The sequence below is a fragment of the Indicator indicator genome, chromosome 3 (assembly GCF_027791375.1).
Source record: "Indicator indicator isolate 239-I01 chromosome 3, UM_Iind_1.1, whole genome shotgun sequence".
Classification (NCBI taxonomy): Eukaryota; Metazoa; Chordata; class Aves; order Piciformes; family Indicatoridae; genus Indicator; species Indicator indicator.
In genome coordinates, this window is record NC_072012.1 from 7,296,704 (window position 1) to 7,320,779 (window position 24,076).

At 43.8% G+C, this 24,076-nt stretch overlaps 1 protein-coding gene across 2 annotated transcripts; it reads right to left on the bottom strand.

Annotated features, from left to right (window-relative positions):
- Positions 1-1,039: 1,039 nt before the first annotated feature.
- Positions 1,040-20,871, bottom strand: LOC128981240 (NADH-cytochrome b5 reductase 3). 2 transcript variants are annotated; one of them, XM_054399945.1, is made up of 9 exons: positions 20,839-20,871; positions 16,483-16,614; positions 14,982-15,054; positions 11,503-11,609; positions 8,773-8,902; positions 7,028-7,111; positions 6,809-6,894; positions 5,096-5,195; positions 1,040-3,618 (listed from the first exon to the last, which is right to left on the bottom strand). In XM_054399945.1, the coding sequence occupies exons 1-9, from the start codon at positions 20,857-20,859 to the stop codon at positions 3,446-3,448; spliced, it is 906 nt and encodes a 301-aa protein (XP_054255920.1). In that variant the 5' UTR covers positions 20,860-20,871; the 3' UTR covers positions 1,040-3,445. The 2 variants fall into 2 exon arrangements, with proteins under 2 accessions (XP_054255920.1, XP_054255919.1); XM_054399944.1 differs by having other exon boundaries at positions 7,028-7,106; positions 8,768-8,902.
- Positions 20,872-24,076: the final 3,205 nt, after the last annotated feature.

Consider the following 24,076-nt stretch of genomic DNA (forward strand, 5'->3'; position numbering starts at 1 on the left):
GAGACATTCATCTCCATCTGTCTTACTGCTCAGCCACACCATGACCCTTCCTCCTTGGGTGATCCCACAGCAATGCACCTCTCCCTTCTCTTTGATCCCACACTCCCTGGAAGGATAAAGCCTCCCCCTCCCTGCTGTACAGGTATTTCCCTTCCACTGCCACAGAGTCGTTCCTATGGTTAGCTCAGCACCAGCTGCTGCTTGTTAGCATCCCCTACAAGCAAATGGTTGCAAGAGAAAAGTGGATTTGGGTAGAAGCTGTGCACTTGCAGGAATTCTCTGTAACTGTCTGCCTGTGTCCAGTCCTGATGCCCATTGCTGGGAACCAGCAGACAGAGGCACAGCCTGATGCAGATGTCTTGGGATGGCTGCATGGGAAGTGCTGCATGCTGGCTGTGGTAGATGCGTTTTAAAAGAGGCTCCTGTTCTGGTAAGTAAACTGGGGGGTGGCAGGCAGGGCACAATGCCCAGAAACACTAAGCAGATGGTACCACTGCCCCCTTACGCTGTACAAGCAAGGCACATTGCAGATCCCTGCTGCACAAAGCCCAGTTTGCTGTTTCCCCAACTTGCACCTGACCAATATGTGTAAGAGCTTACAAGGGAGAGCCTGGCTGCTGCACTGGGCTTTGCCCAGGCAATGTTCCCTTTCTTTGTGATCACTGAGGCAGGATGAAGAGAAAAGCTCAGGAACAATGTGAGGCTCCTTTCTGTAAACTAAGGTGAGCGAAGGGAACCCACCTCTGGGGTAAAGCCAAAGCAGCAGCAGCAGCCCTTTTCATCCTGTTTCTCTCAGGAAAGTTTCCACAGAAATGTCTTTCCTGCAGGAGGCTGTTTCCCCAGCTGCTCTGTCGCATGGAGGTAAGTAGTACTGAGCTCATTGTCAGAAAACTGAAAGGACCCTCCTGTTTTCTGAGACAGAAAGAAAAAAAATACAATATTTTAAACCAGACTTTTTAGGACTGACTTGTTTAAATGCTACAGTACAGGATCTTCAAACAAAAGGGACTGTGAGACAGTTTTGTTTCAGTAGATTATATAAAAATCCCTCTTTTTATTTAAGAGAGTCTCATCACAATGAAGATGCATGAAACAAAGGTAAAAAGAGGAGACTGGAGTGGTAAGGAGAAAAACAGATACTTTACTACTTCACTCAGCACCCAAATACAGCACTTCACCAAAATCAAACGAGAGAACAAATCCAGCAGGCTTTCTTTTCTTTTCTTTCTTTTTTTTTTAGGATTTTGCTTTTATGGAGTGCTTTACAGGTTGGAAAAAGCCCCTGAGTTCATCAAGTCCAACCATGAACCCTCCTCTACAAAGTTCACCCCTAAACCATACCCCAAGCACCACATCCAGACCACCTTTAAACACATCCAGGGTTGGTGACTCAACCACCTCCCTGGGCAGCATGTTCCAGTGCCTGACCACTCTTGCTCATATTCAGCCACTTGTCGCTTAGAACCCCCAGGCCCCTTTCTGCCAGGCTTTCTGCTACAAGGAGTTTGTCTCTTAAGGAGGTTGAAGCAGATGTACTCAGTAAGACAGGAGTGACTCACCTGTAAGACACTGTTTCTTTTGCTGATGTGAAAGAAAGACAGTAGCTGTCCAAGCAGAGTAAATAATACAAAATAGTGACTGCACAACCAGCTAGAGTGTTGGGGTTTTTTTAACAATAAAACTTCATTAAATACAACAATTAAAAAAAAAAAACCCAAAAAACTATGTCTATCCCACAATGATATAAACCAGCAGCAAGATAATTTTTCTCATATTTCTGTTCTTTGCCCCCTAAAAAAGGGACTGAAACTTAACTTGAGTATTATTTGAACTTTGTAGCATAAGGGACATGATTTAGCACTGGACTTGGTAGTTAGGTAAGGGTTGGACTTGATGGTCTTAATAAGGTCTTTTCCATGACAATCACTCTATTCTGTGATTAATGAACAAGCTTCAGAAGCATACATCAGAAATTCAAGGCTTCAGCGGTGTCTCATTAATAAAATTAGTAACAGTATTATCCATCTGAGGTTCATTAAATTAACTAGTATCGTTTGTCTCCTTTTAACTGATGCTCAAAATTAACCTTTGAAGTGCCCAGTACCCATCGTTTGTACAGGCACGAAAGAAGCTACAACCTCAAATCCCTGCCCCAATCTGTTAAACACTGGTATCACACACTGGCACTTGCAGCTAACTAACATCCACATTACTTGATATGTATCCTGTCAGTCACTCTGATGTCATCACCAGAACAAGGGTTTTTTTGGTTTAGTTTAGATTTACTTACAGGACAGCTTTAATCTCAGCAGCATCTCTGGCACACACAATGCCTTAGGTTTACTAAAGGGTAGTTTAAAGGCTGCTGTGGGAAAAAAGCGTATTTAAAAAAGTAATAAACAGAGCTGTACTAAAGAGCATCTAAGACACATTTTTAGATTCAGCAACACGTTTCAATTTGTTGTCAGTTTGGTGACTTAAGGCTGTTCCCACATGTCCTGAGCATGCAAAACCCTTTAGAGCCTTGCCTGATCAAGCCATGCAAGTTGCGTCCCCCTGACTGGACTACCCCACCACTGAAACTTCAGCTCCTCTTGTTCCAGAAAGCCATCTCCAGGAAACAAGAAACCAAAACTAGATCCAGTTTACACCCAGCTTTTCTGATTTTCCACACTGCACAGGACAAATGTAACAACTGCTTTTGTACTCCTCTGGCACCACCCACTTATTTAAAGACTACAGTTGGGATTGTTTTTCTGTACTCCAAGCATGTTCATACAAAACCCACCAGCTGTTTGTGGAACACTGCCCAAAGCTCCTGGCTTTCTGCAGTTTCTTTCATTGCTCAGGGATGAGAACTGGGACCAGCTGGGAAACTATTTGCACTATTCTGAAATACAAAGGGAACAAACCTGTGTTTCTGTCTACCTGTCTGTTTAGCTTGAACAACTTCAATCATAAATGGTTAATTATCATCCTTCAACTCTACAAGCATCCCTACGCTCCTGATGTTGCAAAGATTATGCAAACAACCAAAACCTCCTGGGCCCTCTTCCTGTAAAAGTTCCATGAGGATTAAAGTTTGGCATAAGTAAGGTGAATAATCCAGCACATGGTCTGTATTTTCATACCTCATACCAAATCAAATGCTGGCTATGCAGAGTGTTAGGAAGTAGGATAGCAACGCCATTTATCAGTGCTAAGAAAAAGTATAAATGTGTGGTTACTGCCCTAAGCATCCCTACCTTTCCAAAACACAGTTGTTCCTGTGCAGTGTACAGTACAGTTCAGCTTAAGTGTTTTACTTGCTAGAGATTAAGAGAAAAATGAAGCATTTCTTAATGCACTTTGCATCAGCCAGCTCTGCAGCTTTGTACTGTTCCACGTTATATGTTTTGGTTCTTTGCTTCCCTTATACACAAGATCACTGAATTATCTGTAGTCTTTAGAAGGAGAACCTCATCTCCTTGGCATAGCCCAGCTTGTCCAGGTTGGGAATGCAAGCATACTGGATCATTGGAGGAGGCCCACACATGAGGATCAGAACATCATCTTGAGGTGGAGGCAGGTGATCTCTTATCATCTCCTGGTTCACAAATCCTTGGCTGTAATCCCAATCTGTTAAAAAAAAATAGTAGAGGAAGGGGAATAAAGAAAGAAGGAACAGACAGATGCAAGACACTTTAGCGTGGGGTTTGGGGCTTTCTGGACTGTGGCATTTGTACACTTTACTTGTATCAGCATCCTCAACGCCATTAGAATAGGTGGAAAAACCAGCCACCTCTGCTTTTTACGTGGATAACTGATGCTGTATGGAGAAAACAAGGGCTGATGTCTAATAAAATTTGTGAAAAGCCCCAAGGAAACTTCAAGGAATGCTGTGAACATAATGAGAATCGTCTCAGCTCCAGCTCTGTGAAATACCATCCCGCCTCCTCCCAAGTTCACTGATGAAGCTGTTCCTGGCTGGAACACTCAGCAGTGCTAATCAGTCAATATTAGGACTTTGGTTTAACCACTGCATTCCCAGCCCTGGGTGCAAAACTACTGCCAGCCCAAGCCTCTGGGCGCAGTTAGACTGACACATTTGTCTCCCACAGATCATCCAAAAATGTCCACTTTTGGTCTGTTTTCACATGTGGTAGTGGAAGTCTGCAGAAGGAGGCGGGGGGATGTCTAAGGAGGAACTTTGATTACAACTGCTAAGATCAGTTTGTAATTCACAAGTACCAAAAGGAAAGGAATAGTGCTTAGAAATTTCAGAACACTAACTGCAGTAGATGACATGACAGCGACAGACTGTAGGGATGGCAACACCTTTCTCCCCACCACCACCAACTGGAGGTGTAGTCTTGGTCACAAGGTAAGAGGGGGAGGCATCTGGCTTTTCCTTTTCTGCTCCAAACTATTACTGAACAGGAATGTGAATCTATCTCACCGAGAGTGGGCACATTCAGAAATTAAATAGAAACTACTGAGCCTTTCCAAAAGGGCAGTAACTATTTAGCTTTTATTTCCTTGACCATGCACAGCTGGGGGAGGCATTCAGCTGGCTCATCCTTTTCTTTTAGAGTAGACAACTGTCACATTATCTTTAAAACAGGGCTGCATCAAGTTGGAACAGCATTGTCCTTAAGAAACATTGTTAATACAAAGGCAATTCCACTGCCTAGAAGAAGACCAGCTGCCATGAACTGTCATAAAACAACAGCTAGGTAGGAGCCTGCACTTAGTCACATCTCTGTGAGATACAGTGCCTCTGACACTTCCACTGCAGCTGCCTTAATGCATGCTCCAAACACAAGCCAGGATAACATGTCCTATTTGTCTGTGGGGCAGGCAAAAGAAAGGTCACCTTCCAGAGTAGATAATAGTACATACTCAGGTCTAGTCAGGGGAAGAACACTGCACCACCATTCACCAGAGGGAGCTTTGGAAATGCTGCCTGATTGCATCTAGGTGTTTCCATGTATCACTGTGTGAAGGATGATTCCACTGGATGCAATCAGACAGGATTCATTCATTAAGAAAGAGCTCAGAGAGATGCATGTGACATAGTACTAAGTTTCAATGGAAGGAGCATGTTTGATCTTACTTTCAGGTGCTCTGTCCAGTGTGTACCAGCACTTAAAGCGACCAGAATGCTGAACCTGGATCTCATCTAGCTCAGAACGTAGCAAGATGTCCTTCTCAGTCTGCAGGATAAGAGAAACAATGATTATGCTTTGTATTTGACAGCACACTGACCACTTGACAGCACACTGATGGCATGCCTCCTTATAGGGGAAGGGCTGGCTGGGGCTTGGAGTTCAGTATATGTATTTTTCCTTAGTGTGTTCACTATGTTGATGCATTTGCTTTCCTGGTTATGCTGTATAAATCCTGATGCACCCTACGCTCTCCCTGTGGTGCTTCTCATCACCTCAGTGAAACAAATCACAACTATTATGTTGCTGCACTGGCTACTGTCTGATTATGAGTGTTCCACTGGTCACTCAGTTAAGCTGATATTTGTATGCAGTCTCACTATTTATTTGGACTCTCACCCAAGTAATGGGCAGAACACAGGAAAACACGTTTTCATCTTCTGAGAAGCCTGAATATTCTTGGGACACCCAGAGCAGCCTTCTTTTTGGTGTTTTGCCTCCTAAATGCATCCCAGGTCTTGTAGAGCGTAACGCAAATCCTTCCCAAGAATACCACCTGGAGATCTGCCCTGAGGCTGGATAATTATGAGTGGCAGGATGCATGGAAGAGCATGAGGCAGTGCCTAGAGCAGTGGTCACCTCCAGTGTTTTGGAATTTCACCCCTGAAAAAGTGCACTATCTCCATACAGACTCATGGACAGCGGCAAACACTACAGCAACAGAAAAACAACTGGCAGCACAAAGGTAAACCCATCTGGGCTGCTGAATTTTGGCAAGCCATTGCTGCTCAGGTAGAGAACCTGCTACTGAAAGTACATCACATGGATGCCCAGGTACCCAAGAGTGGAGCCACTGAAGAACATCAAAGCAACCGGCAAGCTGCTAAGATTGAAGTGGCTCAAGTGGATTTTGGACTGGCCATGTAAGGGTGAATTACTTACAGCTTAGTGGGCACCTGTGGCACCTCAGGCTATCAAGGAAGGGATAGGGACTCAAGATCAAGGGGTGGACTTAACCACAGACACAATTGCACAGGTCATCTGTGAGTGTGAAACGTGCTGCAATCAAACAGGCCAAAAGCAGGTAAAACCTGTGCTACAGGGGGTAATGGCTGAAATGCAAACATGGGGAAGCCTGGCAGATTGATTACATCACACTGCCACAAATCCACCAAGGCAAACACTGTATGCTTACTATGGTGGAGGCAACCACTGGGTACCCAGAATACATCTTGTCCCTTAAAAAAACAAGTCCTATGGCAACATGGCACCCCAGAAAGTCAGATAATGGAACTCATTTTTGAAACAGCCTTTTAGAGCACATGTACCAGCTGCTGGCAAGAATCTTTCATGTTTCAACTAAGAAAGACAGCTTTGAAAGTCTGCCCAAAACATTAAAGAATTCAGAGTTTTAAAACATTTATAAACTGGATCAGAAACAGAGCAATGAGACATGGGAAAGCAAATGCATTGGCTGAGGGAAAGCACCATTTCAGTAGTAACACTGAAAACTCAATTCATCATAGTCCCTTTATACAGGAAGTTTTCAACATTTCAGTTCACTTCTCTCAGGATTGAGAGAAGGCTTTCTCACCAAGAACTTATTTTGCTGAGTGGAGTTCTGCTACTTAAATAAAACTTTATACAAACAGAAAAATTACCTGATTGGCAAACAGAAGCTGACAAATGGTAGGATCATCTTTGTCTTTCATGATTGCTCGGATGATCTGCAGCATAGGTGTTATCCCTGAAAGAGTAAAAGGCAGGTCAATGATCCAAGAACACAAAGGAGCAAAAGTAAGTCCAAGTGAGCATGTGAGTGGAATTATGAGCAAATACAAGCTGTCAGAAACCAAGGACTAATCTTTATATATACATACCTGTCCCACCTGCAATCATCCCCACATATTTTGCTTTCTTAATAACCGGTTCAGCTTTCTTTTCAGGCCTAATAGCAAACTTGCCTGAAGAAAGAGAGATTGAAAACAATGAGGAAAGCAAACAGGAAAAATGCCTATGATCCCTTCCCAGCACATTGAGCTAACTGACTTTGTTTCAGCCCTGTCACCCTTCCCCCTCTATAAAGTAGGAAACGGACAAAAGTCACCAGTTAAATCCTGAAAGATAATTAGAGACACATGATGACAATATCAGACACTGGCATGAGCTATTACTTACTCCTGACTACAACATCAAGCCATCACTATTGGTATTTCTGTCTGCTCACATCCCATACCTCCAGTGATACTCAGAAGCCCCAATTGTGGAAACAGTTCTACACGAAGGAATTCATCTGCTGAAATTTTCTGCCCTATGCAGATTATTTTAAGGAAAAATTGAAATATGCAGAGTGAATTTTTTCATGTAATTATCTCCTCTTTTTGAGATGATGTGCCAGTTGCAGCCAAACCTGAGAGTTTTGAAATTGCCCAAGATGTTTTATGTGTTGTATTCACACCTATCTTCATCCAGGATAACATGAAGACAATAAAAAAAAAAAACCACCCTCTGGAAAAACACATATCTGAGTTCTGCTGCTCACAAAATTGCCAGAAGGTTTTCATGACACATTTGTGGCTTCACTATGCCCAAGAGAGATACTTTATATTGGCATAAAAATACTTCCTAGTCATAAAGTTCATTTTCACTTGGGAGATTAGTACTGGACAGCATAAATACTGAGTGTTTTTATCAGTGTATAAACTATGTCCATAAAAGCAAGGAGGGAATTCCCTTCTTTGGGACTAGTATAAATAACAAGCATTTCTGCAGTCGTGTAAAAATGCCCCTCAGGGTGGCTGTTGACTTGATTAAGACACTAGTAACTTCTTTTGTGCAGAGATCCTGGCAAGAAAAAAAAAAAAAAGAATCTTTGTGTCTAGAGGGAAAGGGCAAATATTGAGTACCAGCCCAAATCATAAATAGACATGATAGCTAAGGCTCAGGTCATGCAGTATGTATCAGAACACAGCCACAAAGATTCTGCCCCTCTACTCTGGGGAGAGTCCACCTGGAGTACTGCATCGAGCTCTGAAGTCCTCAGCCCTGGAAGGACATGATCTTGCTGAAACAGGTCCAGAAGAGGGCCAGAAAAATTATCAGGGAGATGGAACACCTCTCCTGTGAGGAAAGTCTGAGAGTTGGGGTTGGTAAGCCTGGAGAACAGAATGCTCCAAGAAGACCTTATTGCAGCCTTTCAGCACATAAAAGGGTCATATAGAAAGATGAGGACAGACTTTTCAGGTCTGCTGTGACACAGCAAGGCACAATGGTTTTAAACTAAAAGAGGGTAGATTCAAACTAGATGTAAGAAAATTTTTTTTACAATGAAGATGGTGAAACACTGGGGTGGTTTGCACACAGAGATGGTAGATTCCTGGAAACATTCAAAACTGATTCTATGATTCTCTAAGGTTTGGTTGGCTGGGGCTCTGAGCAACCCTTGAAGGTGCCCCTGCTAACCACAGGGGGGTTTGACTAGATGACCTTTAAAGGTCCCTTCCAACCCAAACTATTCCCTGATTATATACAGACTTGAATCCATAGTACTAATACTGTGACCAGCATTAGTACTATTTTATGATGTTTTTTTCTGGATAAATGTTATCCTCTGAGTCAGCCTTGCCTTTTCCATTGTAGACAAGTAGGCCACTTGGTCCTCTGAAGTCAATGGTATCCCCTATTTTCAGGCTGTCTAAGTACTGAGACATCTTCCCTCCATCAGGAAACTTTGGATGGACACCTCTAAAATAGATCTGTTAAAAAACAACAATGAAGCAATTAATCTTACAACTCAGAGCTGAGTGTTTGCCCTTCAAACATTCAAGTACCCATACTCCTTATGCAAGGAGCACAACTAATACATAAAGAAATACTATCAGTGCAGATTTCACTGACAATAAAAGAGAAGCTCTGAGTTGTCTATAAAACAAGACTAAATGCCACTACTCTTACCCCAGTTTTGATCAGATTGGACACAGACTGGCAATTTCAATGTTGTATTTTTGTAACACAGAAATATCTCTAAATAACCAACATGACTTACACCCAAGTTCAAAAGCAGGGAGAAGGGAAAAAAAAAAAACCACCATGATTTCAAATAGAAAAGCTTCTGAGAAAGACCCACAACATCTTAGTTGCCAAAGGGATAATCCTAAACCTTCTTGGGATGCCAACTGTTTACACCTCTAAGTCAGAGCAACGAAAAAAGCACATACCCAACTAACTGAATATTCAGCTGTCCACCAACAGGTATCAGTGGCTGCAGTTACACTGCTGGAACTGTGCTGGGGTTTTTGTTTTAAATCACATGGGTGTGGAAGAATTCAAGCTGAATCTAGCTACACTTCTGCAGGAATAGCATCATTTGCAGGCATGGAGAGCCACACCGGGAAGGAGTCATCAAAGGTTTTACATTTTTCCGTGTCATGTCTTCAGTGCAATGCCATGCTCACAAATGCAAGTAGGCAGTGGAGGGTAAACTTGCATCTAGTTTCACAGTAAATGAGGAAGTGTTACTAGTTGTGTGGCAGTGCACCCAAAACCTCTTCTTCCCACCTGTGAAGAGGGGATTGGGAAGGAAACAGCAAGGCTGGGATGAAGCAAGCCAGAGGAGAGACACCTCCCCCTCCCAGGCCTGTGGATCAGTGGATTTCCCCCAAACCCTTCCCCCAGGCCACATGTCCTGCCAGGCACAGACCTCATGCAGGGTCAAGTCTGGGCATGTTTGGACATGGTCAAGCAGAGAACTGATGGCAATCAGTTGTAGCCTTTGGTGACAATTCTGACAAAAATTAGCTGGCTGGATAGAACAGGTGAGCTGCAGAGAGCACGAAGCTCCTTTGCTTCGGATTTCTGCCCACCACACGTGGATTATAAACAACAAAGCAGTTCAGGAGGATTTTCCAATAAAAAAAGACAAAAAGAGGAACTCCCACAATCAGCCAGCAACATTGTGAGTAATTGAGATATTCCTAAGGTCTCCAGGAACTACCTACCTTTTGTTAGTAGGGGTAACATACTGCTTTTGGATTTATCTTTCCAAATACTGTTCTCAAACCATTTGTAACAATTCCTGCACTGGGAAGATATTCTCAATCAAATACCAAACCTTTATAATCTTTAATAACTTTTGTATATAGTGATGTGGGAGGCAGAGCCCAAATAATAAATAGCTACGAATAAAGGGCAGTAAGGCAAGAAATTAATGAAAATGTAAGCAAGTTGTGAAGAAGAAAAAAAATAATTAAGAGTAAAATTCTAGGAGTAAAACCAGTGCAGATATTAAAATTCCTGTCAGCATTAAATATATTTACTTAGTCTAGCTACCAAGAGATAAAACTAAAGTATGGTATCAACTCCAAATCCCATTTTTGCCAATTAAATCAGTCCTTCACACTGGATCACTAATGACAACGATCACCCCTCCTAATGATCATAATGACCATATTACATTAGCTTCAGAAGCAGCTGACAGTTCAGGCAAGGTTAATTCCTCATTTTCCAAGGGTTTTAAAAAGCCTGCTAACATCTGCGGTTTTACACAGGTTTGGGAAAACTGCAGTAAGCAAAACCAGAAAATGAGGCAGCATCTCGTAAGACACTCACTGAAGAATGCTTGCCAAATGCCATGTGGTTTGTAGGTAACTGCACATGACTTGTGTGGCAGTTTTAGGCTGATGCCCAGGAAATTTTCCTCAGATCTTGACTAGAAAGTGGTAGAATGTAAATAAATTACTATTGCATGCATAAGAAAAACAATGATAAGGTCTAAATAATCTCATTGGTCTGATAACTAACATAAAGTTAGTTGTATAAACTATTCTGCTCTCTTTCTCAGTCTCTTTACTCTAGCTGATACTAGCTAGTTGCTTCTGCTGGCTTGCTGATCTTGGCTGCATTTGTTTGTTGTGGCTAAGTACTAACAGAATACTCTCTGCTTTTCTCCTCTTTCTCTTTTCCTTGTCCAGGGGCAGGGAGAGGGGGAAGCTGTTGGCAGCCCCCTGGTTTTGTCCAGGGGGGTTCTTGTATTGTTTATAAATTGTAAATGTATGTAAATATTGTCTATTTTGTACATATTCATTGCATTTTATATTTCTAGATTGTAGTTTTGCTTGTAAATATAGCTTCATTTGCTTCCATCCCACTGAGCTAATCTGGCAATTTTATTTTGGGGGCTAATTCTCTCAAATTAGCTGGGGGGGAGGGTAATTTGAACCCACCACAATTTGTTGCAATAGTGGAAGTCCACAGTGGCACAGAACAGAAACCAGCACATCATACTTCACATAGCACTGCAGCTGCAAAGGCAGGCTGAGAAACTGCCCAACCTGGTAAGAGAGTGTGACATTCTCACCTTGACAACGAGATCCACAAAGCCCTTGTCGCTGTCACTGGAAACTGGAGTGTAAGGTCGAATAACCAGATTTCCATCAATCCGTGTGGACAGGTAGATATGCTGTCCTGTATGCAGGGAGGAAAAAAAAAAGCCAATTGATTTCAAAAGACTTTTTCTTTCAGTGGATGTACCACATTGGCATGGACTGCAAAAGCAGTCTCCAAAGTTCTCCTAACTACCTTGTTTTGCAGCACCCCTTTTCCCCTGCTCCTCTCATTTTCCTGACATTGCACCTTGCCAGAGTACAGATTCTACCTGGAATGGCAGCCAACTCTGCTGCCAATTTTATGTCTCAATCATATCTGTTCTGACAGCTTCCTGCATTTATATTCACCAAAGCCCTAGCTGTATGCAAGACCTTGCAAAAGACTGTATGTACTTATGTATGTAAAAACTTGTCAAGTGCTGTTCACACTCCTTCATTAACATGTTAGTCATAAACTGTTACAAATGAGTTTAAAACTCTCCTTAGTTTGACCTCAGATCTCTCAGGTCTTGCAGGAGGTCTTCTAGCTGCCTAGACATAAGGCACTATGTGAACCCTGCTATTCCTCCAGCTTAACATTTGAATGTAGCCATCACATTTCAATCTGTAACACAGGCACTGAACTCTCCAGGAGTTTCTTTTCTCAAAGTCTATATTTCTGATGAAAAAACCCAAACATCTACCTAGTTCCTTTGAAAGGTTTTCCTGTAAAATTCCAACAAGCCCAAAGAGGCCTAAGAATACCAGGGCAGGGGGGAAGATAAGTTTCTTGTTATTTTATAGAAGCATAGAATTGTTCTGGTTGCAAAAGATTTTTAAGATCTTTGAGTCTAACCGTTACCTAACTCTACCAAGCCTGGTGCTAAACCATGTGCCCCACCACCACATCTCTGCCTCTTTTAAACGTCTCCAGGGATGGGGATTCAGCCACCTCCCTGGGGAGCCTGTTATAGTGTTTCAGAAGGCTTTCAGTGAAAAAGTTTCTTCTAACATTCAACCTAAACCTCCCCTAGTGAAACCTGAGACCATTTCCTCCCATGCTATCTCTTGTTCCCAGGGAGAAGAGACCAACACCCACCTCCCTACAACTTTCTTTCATGGAGTTGTAGAGTCAGAAACAGCCTCCTCAGCCTGCTTTTAACCTCCTGACTAACAGCCCCAGTTCCCTCAACTGAACCTCACCAGCCCTGTTCTCTAGATCCTTCACCAGCCTCTCTTCCCTTCTCTGGACCCACTCTGGGACCTCAATATCTCTCTTGTAGTGAGGGCCCCAAAACTGAACCCAGGTCAACAGAACAAACTATCTCTTAAGGTGAATGCAGCTCTCAGACGACAGTGTAGCTACTCTACCTGTTACAGGAACACAAGGAGAGGTTTTACTCATTTGCCAAGCTGTTGGGAGGGTGAAGCCAATCAGTGGGTAAATAGAGATGTGCTACCTGGTGAATTGGAAAATGAGCAACCATAACTCACTTGAAAGTGTATATGAACAGTACTGTGTCCAGTTCTGGAAGCCTCAACACAAGAACGACATAGGCCTGCTGGAATGGGTCCAGAGGACAGCCAGAAAGATGATCAGAGGGTTGGAGCACCCCCTCCTATAAAGACAGGCTGGGAAAGTTGGGGTTATTCCCCTGGAGAAGGAAAGGCTCCAGAGAGACCTTATAGCAACATTTTAAGTATCTGAAGGGGACTTACAGGAAGGCTGGGGATGGACTATTTAGAAGGGCTTGTAGCAATAGGATGAGGGACAATGGTTTGAAACTGAAGAAGGGTAGATTTAGGTTAGGTATTAGGAGAAAATTCATCACAAGGAGGGTAGTGGAATACTGGACAGGTTGCCCAGAAATGCGGATGTGGTCCCATCCCCGGAGACAGTCAAAGTCAAACTTGATGAGGCCCTAAGCAACCTGATCTAGTTAAAGATGCCCCTGCTCGCTGCAGGGGGGTTGGACAAGATGACCTTCAAGGGTTCCTTCAAATCTGATGCATTCTATGACTCTACAATGATTCAAATAACCCTCTCAGCAAAGCCTATACACATCTGGCAGCAAATGTTTTCTGATAGGGAGGACCTGAAAAGAAAGCAGCAGGGAGGTTCCTCCTCCAGGTAAGAGGTGACCTTGCCACCCACTCCTCCAGGAACAGACCTATAGTGACCATTGCAGACTATGAATCTGGACAGACAGGACTGCTGCTGGGACTCACAAGAGTTGGTACAAATCCAAAAAAGGCGCTCCACCCAAAGGGAAAACATTCCTTTTGCTCCTACTTGTTAGAGCTTTATCCCACCCCGGCTGGACAGCAGCTGGCAGCTTCTGTATGGGGCCATATGCGATCCCACTTTCCCTCACAGCTAATCATGGCTTTTCCTATAGTTCTCCAGCTGGCAGTAAAATCAAAATGCCTGCATTGGACTAAATATGCAGAGTGCACACCACTATCTGTCCCAAGGCTGCCAGCTCTGCTGCTCCCAGCTGCTTTTATCACCCTCACCAGCTTTCTGCTCCCTGCTTCTCTAGTCTTGCCCAGTAAACCACTCCCTCAGATCAGCCCATGAAGAGCACTTTCAGGAGCATGATTATGCTGCTCCCAGGGTGTTTTAGCCCACACTGTCTTCAGGCTATGCTGAAACTGGCTGATTTGCCCAGATCATACACAAACACTGGGAAGCCATGACCAAATTCAACCCAGGCTGCTTCCTTCTGTTAGAGCGTAGGACAAGAACAGTTACAGGTAAGATAGTTCACTCTTCCATGTTCATTATGGGCAAGGGAAGGAAACCAGCTTTGCCCTCATGGCTGCTTAAGAGGATCAAGAGAATAAGCTATCTGGAGCAAGAGAGAATCTAAACACAATGGACTGTAATGCTGCAAAGGTGCTCAGGACTACTGCAAAGCACCTAATCCGCAAATCATTGCAACAGGTTGTTAAAGCAGAAGTGACAATTAACGCTCTTTACATAAACAAGAGGAAACAAGTTGCACAAAGTTAGTGTGAAAGGCAGCACGCCACATGGCGAGACCCAAGAGAACATCTAACCTCATGGTGATCAAGAGGTTCCATGAGTCTGGCTACAAATTCAGAAGTGAGCAGATCATCTGGTAAACTGCATGTGCTAGAGTGGAAGTAGCTGAGAGCACTGCCTCAGGGGATAGAAAGGCACCACAAAGATCAAGCACCCTGGGAATAACATGTGCTGGAAAAATACAAATGGAGATCAGTCTTTGTTTCTACTGTCTTCACAGAAACAAGACGGAGTTACACAAGATTTGTGCCCCTGCAGATGACTCACAGCATGAGTATCTCACAAAGCTTTAAATATCACCACAAGCCATGTGGAAAGTATTCAAAATTGAACAGCTGAAAATGTAGGAAAAAAATCCCCTCAAAATCTCTTATGCTGTACTTAACAATGGCTTTATTCTCAATAAGAAAAGACAGAACATACCTACAGGGAGACCCAGAATGTGCTCTGTGGAAGGGAGAGCAAATCGGAATTTTCTTGTGTCATGACTAACCTCCTGAAAGAGAGAATGAAAAGAATAATCATCAGCTATGTTGCTGGGATTTAACAGTTGTGATTTCACTTCTAAAACCAGTAAGCTAGACTGGCTTCCTGCAGGATTAAACATTTAGGAGAGAAGCATCCTAACTGAACTTTTTGCATTATGAACTCCCCTGGCATGGCAATCCTGACGCTTCTCATTCAAACTCCCCGAACACTTGACTTCAGCTCAAAATAATTTAGAAGGAATACAGAACTAAAAACAGAAATAAAACAGACAAATGTGAATACTGTTTTGATGTGCATTTAAATGCACATAGCAAAATCTAATAAAATACCCATATGAGTAAATATTAACTTTAGATTAAAACTGAACATTAACTTTATAAATAGTGTGAGCATTTACATTGCCTTCTGTGACACAGCACAAGATAAAAATCAATCAGTTCTTCAACTCCCATTCATTGAAATATGCAAGGAGTTAAAGGCCAAAAAAAAAAAAAAAATCATTTTGATGTCTCAAAATCAGAAGCACTAACCATTTCAGCATAGATGATGATTTCAGAGGACACTAGTGGATATCCAGAATATTAGGCAGTAACAACCTGGCCCCCTTTGCTATGCCAAAAGCCTTAAAAATATTTTCACTAAATAATAATTTAATTATTCCTTAACTAAAATTTAAAAGAGCACTCTAATTTAGGTAAGAACTTTATTATAAAATTACAACAATTTATGCAGTCCATCTAGGATCTAATCTCTTACTAGGAAAGCAGTACCTTAAATACAATTGTGGTAGTGAGTAAGTATAATGCTATTTCTTATATTATGGAAGTTTTCTCTCTTAAAAATCAACTCACATTCATGGGACTGAAAAAAAAAAAAGCAAAAATAAATTAAAGAAGCAGCATACACTCAAACAGCTCAACTACTTTCCTTTTTTTAAAGCTCTATGGGGTGTATCTCATCTAGAGAAAATGTCGTAAGCATTCTATAAACTATTGTAACTTTGATTTTGTTGGGTTATTTATTTGTTACTTTATGTTTGTTTTGAAAGTAACTAATAAAGACAGATTCTTTTTCTCATCACAGTTTGTCTAGTTTCCCCTTACGAGTTCTGGTTACACTAATGAAATTTTCTTCACAACAAATCATTTTGAGGTAAACGCTGAAGAAAGAAGGGACCTGAGTGTCAGTCCTAGAAGGCCTCCTCTGTACTGTAACTGTCATTACAAATTCCATTAGAAAGACAGCTAATGCAGGCTGAGGGAGCTGGGGGTGTTTGGCCTGGAAAAGAGAAGACTCCAGGGAGACCTAATAGTGACTTTCAAGTACCTGAAGGGGGCCTACAAGAATGCTAGAGCTGCACCATTATGCAAGATGTAAGAAGCTATAAAGCATTTCACAGCATCTACAGAGAGGTAAAGCTCACCACTGTACATACCTCCTTATCAATCAGCCTCAGTGCATACTTGACTTCAGGATCCTTCAGAGTAATCGCAGGACGTGAGCCCCAGAAGAAACTCACAATGGTGTTGTAGATTAGCCATACTGGGTATGTCACAATCCGACCCAACTGCAGCAAGACAGAAAGCGTTAGACGTGTGTAGAACCAGAGGAAGTCATTTTGGTGGGAAGGAAGATGATGGTAGCATGACATAACAATCTAAACACACACACACAAAAAGAAGCTTCTTTGTACTAATATGAGCAGGAAGAAGAAGGATTAAAAAACCACCACCCAGTATGACTCACAAATTTGTGAATCCTTGGCGTTACCCCTACATCAAGGCACAAAGCAGAGGGCTGCCAAACCTAGCAGCTCAACACAAGCAAGGCTGTCACAGCTCTATGTCCCCAGGTCGAACCCTTAGTGAGGTTGAACACAGATGTCCAGGAGGCAAGCACATGGGCACACATGCACAACACATGCCCAACACATGCCCAAATGTGACCATGGCTGGTCACACTGATCATCACAGACAGATCCTCACAAAAAACTCCTTGATGGCCTCATTCTGTTCCCCTCCCCTCTCCAGCCAGCCAGGATAAAGGTCCATTAGTGGAAAATACACATATATGCCTGTGTACAAGGTGGATCCACCAGTAGCTGGCTTAGTCTTTGCAGCACCTGTCCCCAGCATCCCCAGCTGCAGGCATCTGGGCTCAGAAGCCAGCTGCTGTTGCAGAGATCCCTTCACACACCATCAAATGTGCTGTGAGCCCTCAGTAACTGGAGATCTCACACTTGACCACAGACCTGCCTCAGCCCCCCCAGCAGCCAGCACCTCAGCGATGCAGACAAACCTGCCTCACAGGCCACCTCACCTATTTGCTGGCTACTCCACCTTGATCTTTGCTATCTGTCACACATTCATGCTGGCTGCTGGCGCCACAGAAACACAGGCCCTCCAACCCACAGTCTGATTCCAGGTGCTGGCACTTAGACCTCCAGACAGATGTGCACACAGAACAGCATCCCCTCCCTGGGATTGCAGCTATGGAGCTTAACAAGGACAAGGGACAAACTGGGCTGACTGGTTGCATGACAGTCACACAAGGGTGGAGAGAGGGCCTGTGTACACAGGGTCAGCCCTTTTTATCTCTGTCATTTTATGTTCCCCACATTTGTTCCTCCAGCCCTGCCTTTGGTTCCTCCCCTAAACAGCCCAGGATCCCCAAATGCTCAGCCCCTGCATCTGATGCCTCCCCAGTCCTGCACACTGTCATGAGCTTCACTAGACAGAAGGAGGTAATGCCCCTACAACACACCATCCTCTTCATCCCCAGCACCATGGGCTACCTACCCTAGAGAGACCGAGTGGCCACACCAGCCCAGAAAAGCACAGAAGATAGCATGCTGCTGCAACCACAGCTGTGCAGACTATACTGAAGGAAGAGGTCACCTTCCTGGCCCAGTGCAATATACCTCAGACAGATGGGGCTGAAGATGAGTCACCTGCAGAGTACAAATGCAGAAACTGCCCAGATCATGCTCAGCTAGAGACCCATGCCTTCATTTCTAATGCCTGTTCCCAGCAACAGTCCTGTTCAGCAAGATGAGGTAAGCACCACAATGTCGCTTGTGTAAGTAGACTTGGTCCTACCTTAAGAGGATAAACTGAAAAACTACTTCTAAAAATCCTCTCCAACTCTTCAATTTGTTATTTGCTTTAACAGAGGAGAGGAGAAAATCATGACTGTAGGGTAAAAAAAAAAAAAAAAAAAGGCAAATATATGAGATTGCATAAAAGGCACTTTGGAAGCACTGAAAGTCCTGCTGGGGTTAGCTTTCTCTTTCATGTAATTTTAAAGGGACCTGCCCAATCTTTTAGAAGCACATTACTTTATATAAAAAGAGTTCTGAATTATTATTACTAAAACTGTAGGAAATGTAATTTTTTTTTTAAAGGACAGCATAAACTCTCTCTTAAAATGCTGCTGTACAACACTTAAAATATATAAACAATGGATATAACCTGAAGGCACGTCATACCATATATACACACATACAGACACACATTGTACTTTTCACTTTTATTTGAAACTAATGGAATAGCTCCACACAGGTTATTTCTGAAGATTAAGTTTACAAGAACGTTATTACTTAATTCCTGCAGATCTACCAGGTTACTGCTGCTCCAGGAAGAACTGAGTCACCAAAAAAAAAAAAAAAAGGAGGAAGAATAGGAGTTGACAGAGAAGCAAATAAAATCCCAAGTTCACATTGCAACAAGTGAATGACACCTGGTGGAGATCAGTAAGCTGAATCTGAAGCAGATAATGGTTGAAATAAGACATTAATACATCAAACAGTTTCATTTTACAAATGTGGCTATCTAAAATGGACCAGCAAAAACTGCAGCCGAAAATGGGCTCAGTCCCAGCTCCAACACTACTGCATGTCCAGCAACAGATGATCAGGAAGGTGGGAGGAGAGTGGAGTTGAAAACAACCATTTCTACAGTTCAGCTTGTCCACCTGTGTGCAAAGATAAATGTTGTCTCCTATCTTTGCAAATCAGGTTTGTGTCATCAGATGTCTAGTTAAACTCCCAGTCATTCAGTCAATTAGATTAACGTATTCTTTCCCCCAATGTGCATAATAATCGCTTTTTAAAGAAATGCATCACATCTGAGTCTCCTGGAACAGAACACAGTTTAATTCTGACAAACACATTTAAGAAAGTGCTACCTTTATGGAAGGCAATTTGTTATTTCATGGTCAATTAATGCAAAAACCTCAGGCAACTTAGCCTGGATAGAAACAGCACATCCACTAATTCAGACAGTTCTGCTGGAAGGCAGAAAAAAAGGGGAAGAATTGAAGGCTGAATAATTACAAAAAGTTATCCTTGCTAAGAAATACATTCCTACAGAAGTGTATCGAGATATTCACCTGCACTGCAACCATGGAAGCTGCAGATACAGCAGCAGAGGAAGCTAACTGTCTGACTGCAAGGCCAGGAATCACTAAATGAAGACCCAGTGAGTCATCATTTCTAGTTGCACAAATCTTTGCTATCAGAGATCACAAAATAAGTCACTGGCCAGGAATTTTTATTAAGGGAAACAAATCTCTGTGGGATAAGAAAAAAGGCTGCAAGAAATAGAAGAGCTACAGCATTGAGATCTCCAGCCCCTTTCCACTAGGGTGTGGTGAGCAAAACACAGCAAAACGTGTCAGATTATGGCAGGACACTCCACCACGATACTGGTCTAAGAACACATAAACCAAACGCGAGAGAAGTTTTGTACTATCAGCTCCCCCCTTCACCCACTTCCTCATTCAAACCCTATTTTTAAGTGATCTTAGTTAATATTCATCTCATCTGCGATGAGCAGATTAAAGGACAACCATTTCTTTACACCTGCAATTTCAGCATTTGCCTCATTTTATTCGGATCGAATAACCTAAAAAGCAGCTATACCCAAGCGCGCATATGGTGCATCCTCTTTCATCCTGCTCCTCTCACAAACCCAGAGCCAGAAACGCTTCGGTAGGGGCATCAGAGAAAAGAAATGATTCACGAGGCAGTTGTGGAAAAAGGGCAGCGCTACAGATAATAGCACTACAAACTCACCGCTCGGCAGAGGTTATCCTGAAAGAGCTCTCCCACTGAAATAGCAGACTCCAGCCTGGTGGTTTTAAAGCCACCAGTATGGACACTGAAAAACTGTTGGGGGAACTGAGAGAAGCAAAGGGCACACGCCACAACAGCCGACACAGACACCGTTACCACATGCGTAAGAGCTGGAGATGTCCACACGCGTCCCAGCCCACGCCTGCCACAAAACAAGTCGCCAAAGCCACCGCATCGCTGCTGGGTGACCTACACAGCTCCCAACACGGGTACCGCCGTTTCCCGTCCAGCACGATGGCCACGGCAGGGAACGCAGCAGGGGCCTGGGGCATCCTCTGGGCAGCCTGATCTAGTAGAAGATATCCCTGCCCAAAGCAGAGGGGGTGGAACTAGATGACCCTTGAGGTCCCTTCCCACCCTGACAATTCTGTGATCCTGGGACACCGCCCAGCGAGCCCAGCTCTGCTCAGGCACCCACAAACTGCCGGCCTCGAGGCCCTTGGGGCAGCGGCCGCCGCACCACTCCCCTTGCCCACGGCCAGGCCTCGGGGCCTCAGCTTTCTCAAGGCCGTGGCTGGACGAGCGTGGGAGCAAGAAGGCAAAATGCAGCGCCACAGCAGCCAAGCACCCCAACCATCCGTCGTCAGGACCGCGCCTTCCCGTCCCTTCCACCCGCGGGGCCCCGCCGCCGCCCAGAGGTCTGCGGAAAGCGCTCACCGTGCTGATCTGCGACCCCATGGCGGCCCCGGCCACAAGCGACAGCACCGCACCACCCACAACGTCACTGCGCATCCCGCCAATTAGCGCCGAGCCAGCTCCACGGCAGCCATTGCCTGGCTCCCCCGCTGCCTGCGGCCCATCCCGGCCGCCCCACGGTCGGGGCCTGCCCGCCGGGCGCCTCGCCCCGTGAAGTGGCGGCGGAGCCGCTACCCGTGCAGCGGTGCTGGGAGCGTGGTGGGAGAAGCGCTGCACCCGTGCTTTCGGCTAGCGTGCGCGCTGGCGGATTGCTGCGGGCACTTACGTGCTCGAGTAGCGGGGCCCTGAGGCGGCGCAACTGGAAATGGCTGGCGGGCGCGGCTGGATAGATTCACTGTTACATCAAACGAACTTCTCAACCCTTAACTTTTCCCCCTTGCACACCTTTAGAGTCAAAATGCGCACACAACCCAGAGTAAGGAGAAAGGTACCTGGATGCCAAGAAGCCCTGCACTGTAATTTGCAGGCACAGAAGTGGATACCTGCCCATAACAGGACCTGCCACCATTTGCTTCCACTTGTGCATGCAAACTGCTGCCTTTGTGAAGCATTTCCTGTTTATAATGCCTCCTAATATTTGCAAGGTCCCAAATAGCAATCTCAGCTGTAAGCAGAGAAGCATATATCGTGGATTTTTTTTCTTCCCTACCTATAATTTTTTTATCTCTATTATCATTTCCCTTCTATTGTGAAATAATAACTGTATATAGATCAGCAAGATTAGAATGGCTTCTCTCAGTCAAGGCTTTCAGACTTGAAGTGCTTATTTCTAGTCCCCAAATCAGATTTTGCTTAAACATAGCTGATAACAGAGTCAGCTTTCCAAAGAACACCTGCCTGCCCACAACCTTGACAGAGTGTTTTCTGAGTGACTGCCCACTCTTAGGATTGTCCCTTTTCCTTTCCCCCTACAAAACCTGCCTTATTTATCCTCTGATAGTTCAAAGACTAGCTTTAAACTAAGAAAAACATCACTGGACTCAAGTGAAAAGCACACTTTCCTGCCATTTTCCCAGATAAACTACATTAAGCTGATCAAACAGCTGGCATAATGGGGAGCACCCTTTTTCTCTGCTCCCCTTCACTTCTCTGAGCCACACAATCCTGTGTCTAGTGAAGGCAGCTCTTGTACTCACTGAATCCCATGCTGAGTCCTTTCAGCTCACTAACTTAGAATCATAGAATCTAGAGTACATTTAGATTAGATGTTAGGAAGAAGTTCTTTACCATGAGGGTGGTGAGACACTGGAACAAGTTGCCCAGAGAGGTGGTGGAACCCCCATCTCTGGAATTTTTTAAGGCCAGGCTGGAAGTTGCTCTGGGCAACCTGATCTAGTGGAAAGTGTCCCTGCTCATGGCAGGGGGCTTGGAACTAGATGATCCTTGAGGTCCCTTCCAACCCTGACAATTCTATGATTATATATATATATATATATATATATATATGTGATGGCATCTCAATGAAATTATCTAGAAGAAACTACACAGACACCATTATTTGCAACAGAGAACCAATGAGGTACGTAAGTAATGGCTCCAAACAGAAAATCACACAGCCAGCTATGGCATGCATCATCATCATCATTAAGCTTCAACTCAGCTTCACAATCCCTAAATATAATAATCAATAAGATTAGTGGGAAAAGGTCAGTAACGCTATTACACTTAGAGTAGGAAATTTGTTGAAGGAATGAAGATAGAACTGTAATTGCTTCTGAAAAAACCAGGCATGCTCAATTTCAGTTAGGTAAGCTTGCTCAGCAGCTTTATCATCTGTGAAGAAAAATTAGTAGGAGCTGTAATTTTCTCAGACTTAACCCCTTGGCAGGATTATTGTGCACACAGAGACCTGCTGTTTGAGAATGGTGGCATATACCATTCAGAACAGAGTTTTTCTAATGGTACCAGCACTCTAAGCTGCAGCCACAGTGTAAGATGCTTGCTGAGCAAGCTTAGAGATAGTGCACTGGTGCACCAGAGCAGTGCATGCAGGCACTAACTCCTGAGCCAGCTTGGGAGACCCTCACTACAAGAAGGACATTGAGGTACTGGCCCCAGCACAGATCTTTGGAGTGTACCACTAGTAACATGGACTTTGTGTCACTCACCACAGTCCTTCAGGTCCGGAAGTTCAGCCACCTCACTGTGTTTATGTAGTCTACATTTCATCAGTATGTCTATGAGACTATTATGGAAACTGTCAGCTAGGACAGAAAATAATAATCATTCAGTCTCTGACCAGGAGATCAGGTCCAGGATTACCCTCCTGATCCTTTCTTACTCCTCCTCTGTTGTGCTGTCCAAATCTGCTTCTCTCCTTTGATGTACTGCACATCTATTTAGCAATTAACCTTCATGAGCTCAAGGAAAAAGGAGACAAGGCAAGAAGCAGCTAGTTCCTTCTCATCACTTTCCATCATCCTTGACTGCATATCAGCAATGAAGAAAGCACTGGCAACTATTTTGCATCTCAAAGGAAAACCGTTCCACTGACTCTTGACTCAAGGGGTCACAATGAAACTCCACTATACACCAGACCCCCACCAGTCCTTCAATAGCCTCTCAAAATGCTCCTCTGGACTCCAGGGTCTTTAGATCAGGCTCTGAATGGTTGCAGTACAAGCTTTGCACTACAAGAGTGCTGACACTGTCACGATTAAGGGAGGCTGTAGCCCATCACCCAGGGAAAAAAAATCATAGAATCATAAAGGTTGAAAAAGACCTCTAAGAACATCAAATGCAACCACCAACCCAACACTACCATGTTCTGAAGTGCCATGCCTACATGTTTTCTGAATACCTGCAGGGATGGTGACTCCTCCACCTCCCCAGGCAGCCTGTCCCAATGCGTTTTTCCAGCAAATAAATTTTTCCTAATCCAACCTAAGCCTCCCCTGGTGCAACCTGAGGTCACTTCCTCTCTTCCTATTGCTAGTTACTTAGGAGAAGAGACTGATCTCCACCTCACTACAACCTTCTTTCAGGTAGAAGCAACACAATTTCTCATGGAGTTTCCTACACCCTAACATGCAGACCTTTAGAGTGAAACTAAAATGCCTTGATTCAGATATATTTCAGGTGATACCTGGTTGGATTAGGAATCAGTTCCATATGTTGTGCTTTTCTCTGTTACCTCCACTCACATCCCAAAGATGGCATGTTGTCCTAGCCTGCAGAACCTTCTTTCCACATGTGCTTA

Excerpts from the sequence above, each read along its gene's own strand:
- LOC128981240 (XM_054399945.1), bottom strand. The coding sequence starts at position 20,859 with ATGGGGTCGCAGATCAGCACG. Across the intron at positions 7,112-8,772 it reads ACTTGTCTACAATGGAAAAG|GCAAGTTTGCTATTAGGCCT; the intron begins GCAAGGCTGACT and ends CTCTTTCTTCAG. Across the intron at positions 6,895-7,027 it reads GATGATTGCAGGTGGGACAG|GGATAACACCTATGCTGCAG; the intron begins GTATGTATATAT and ends TTACTCTTTCAG.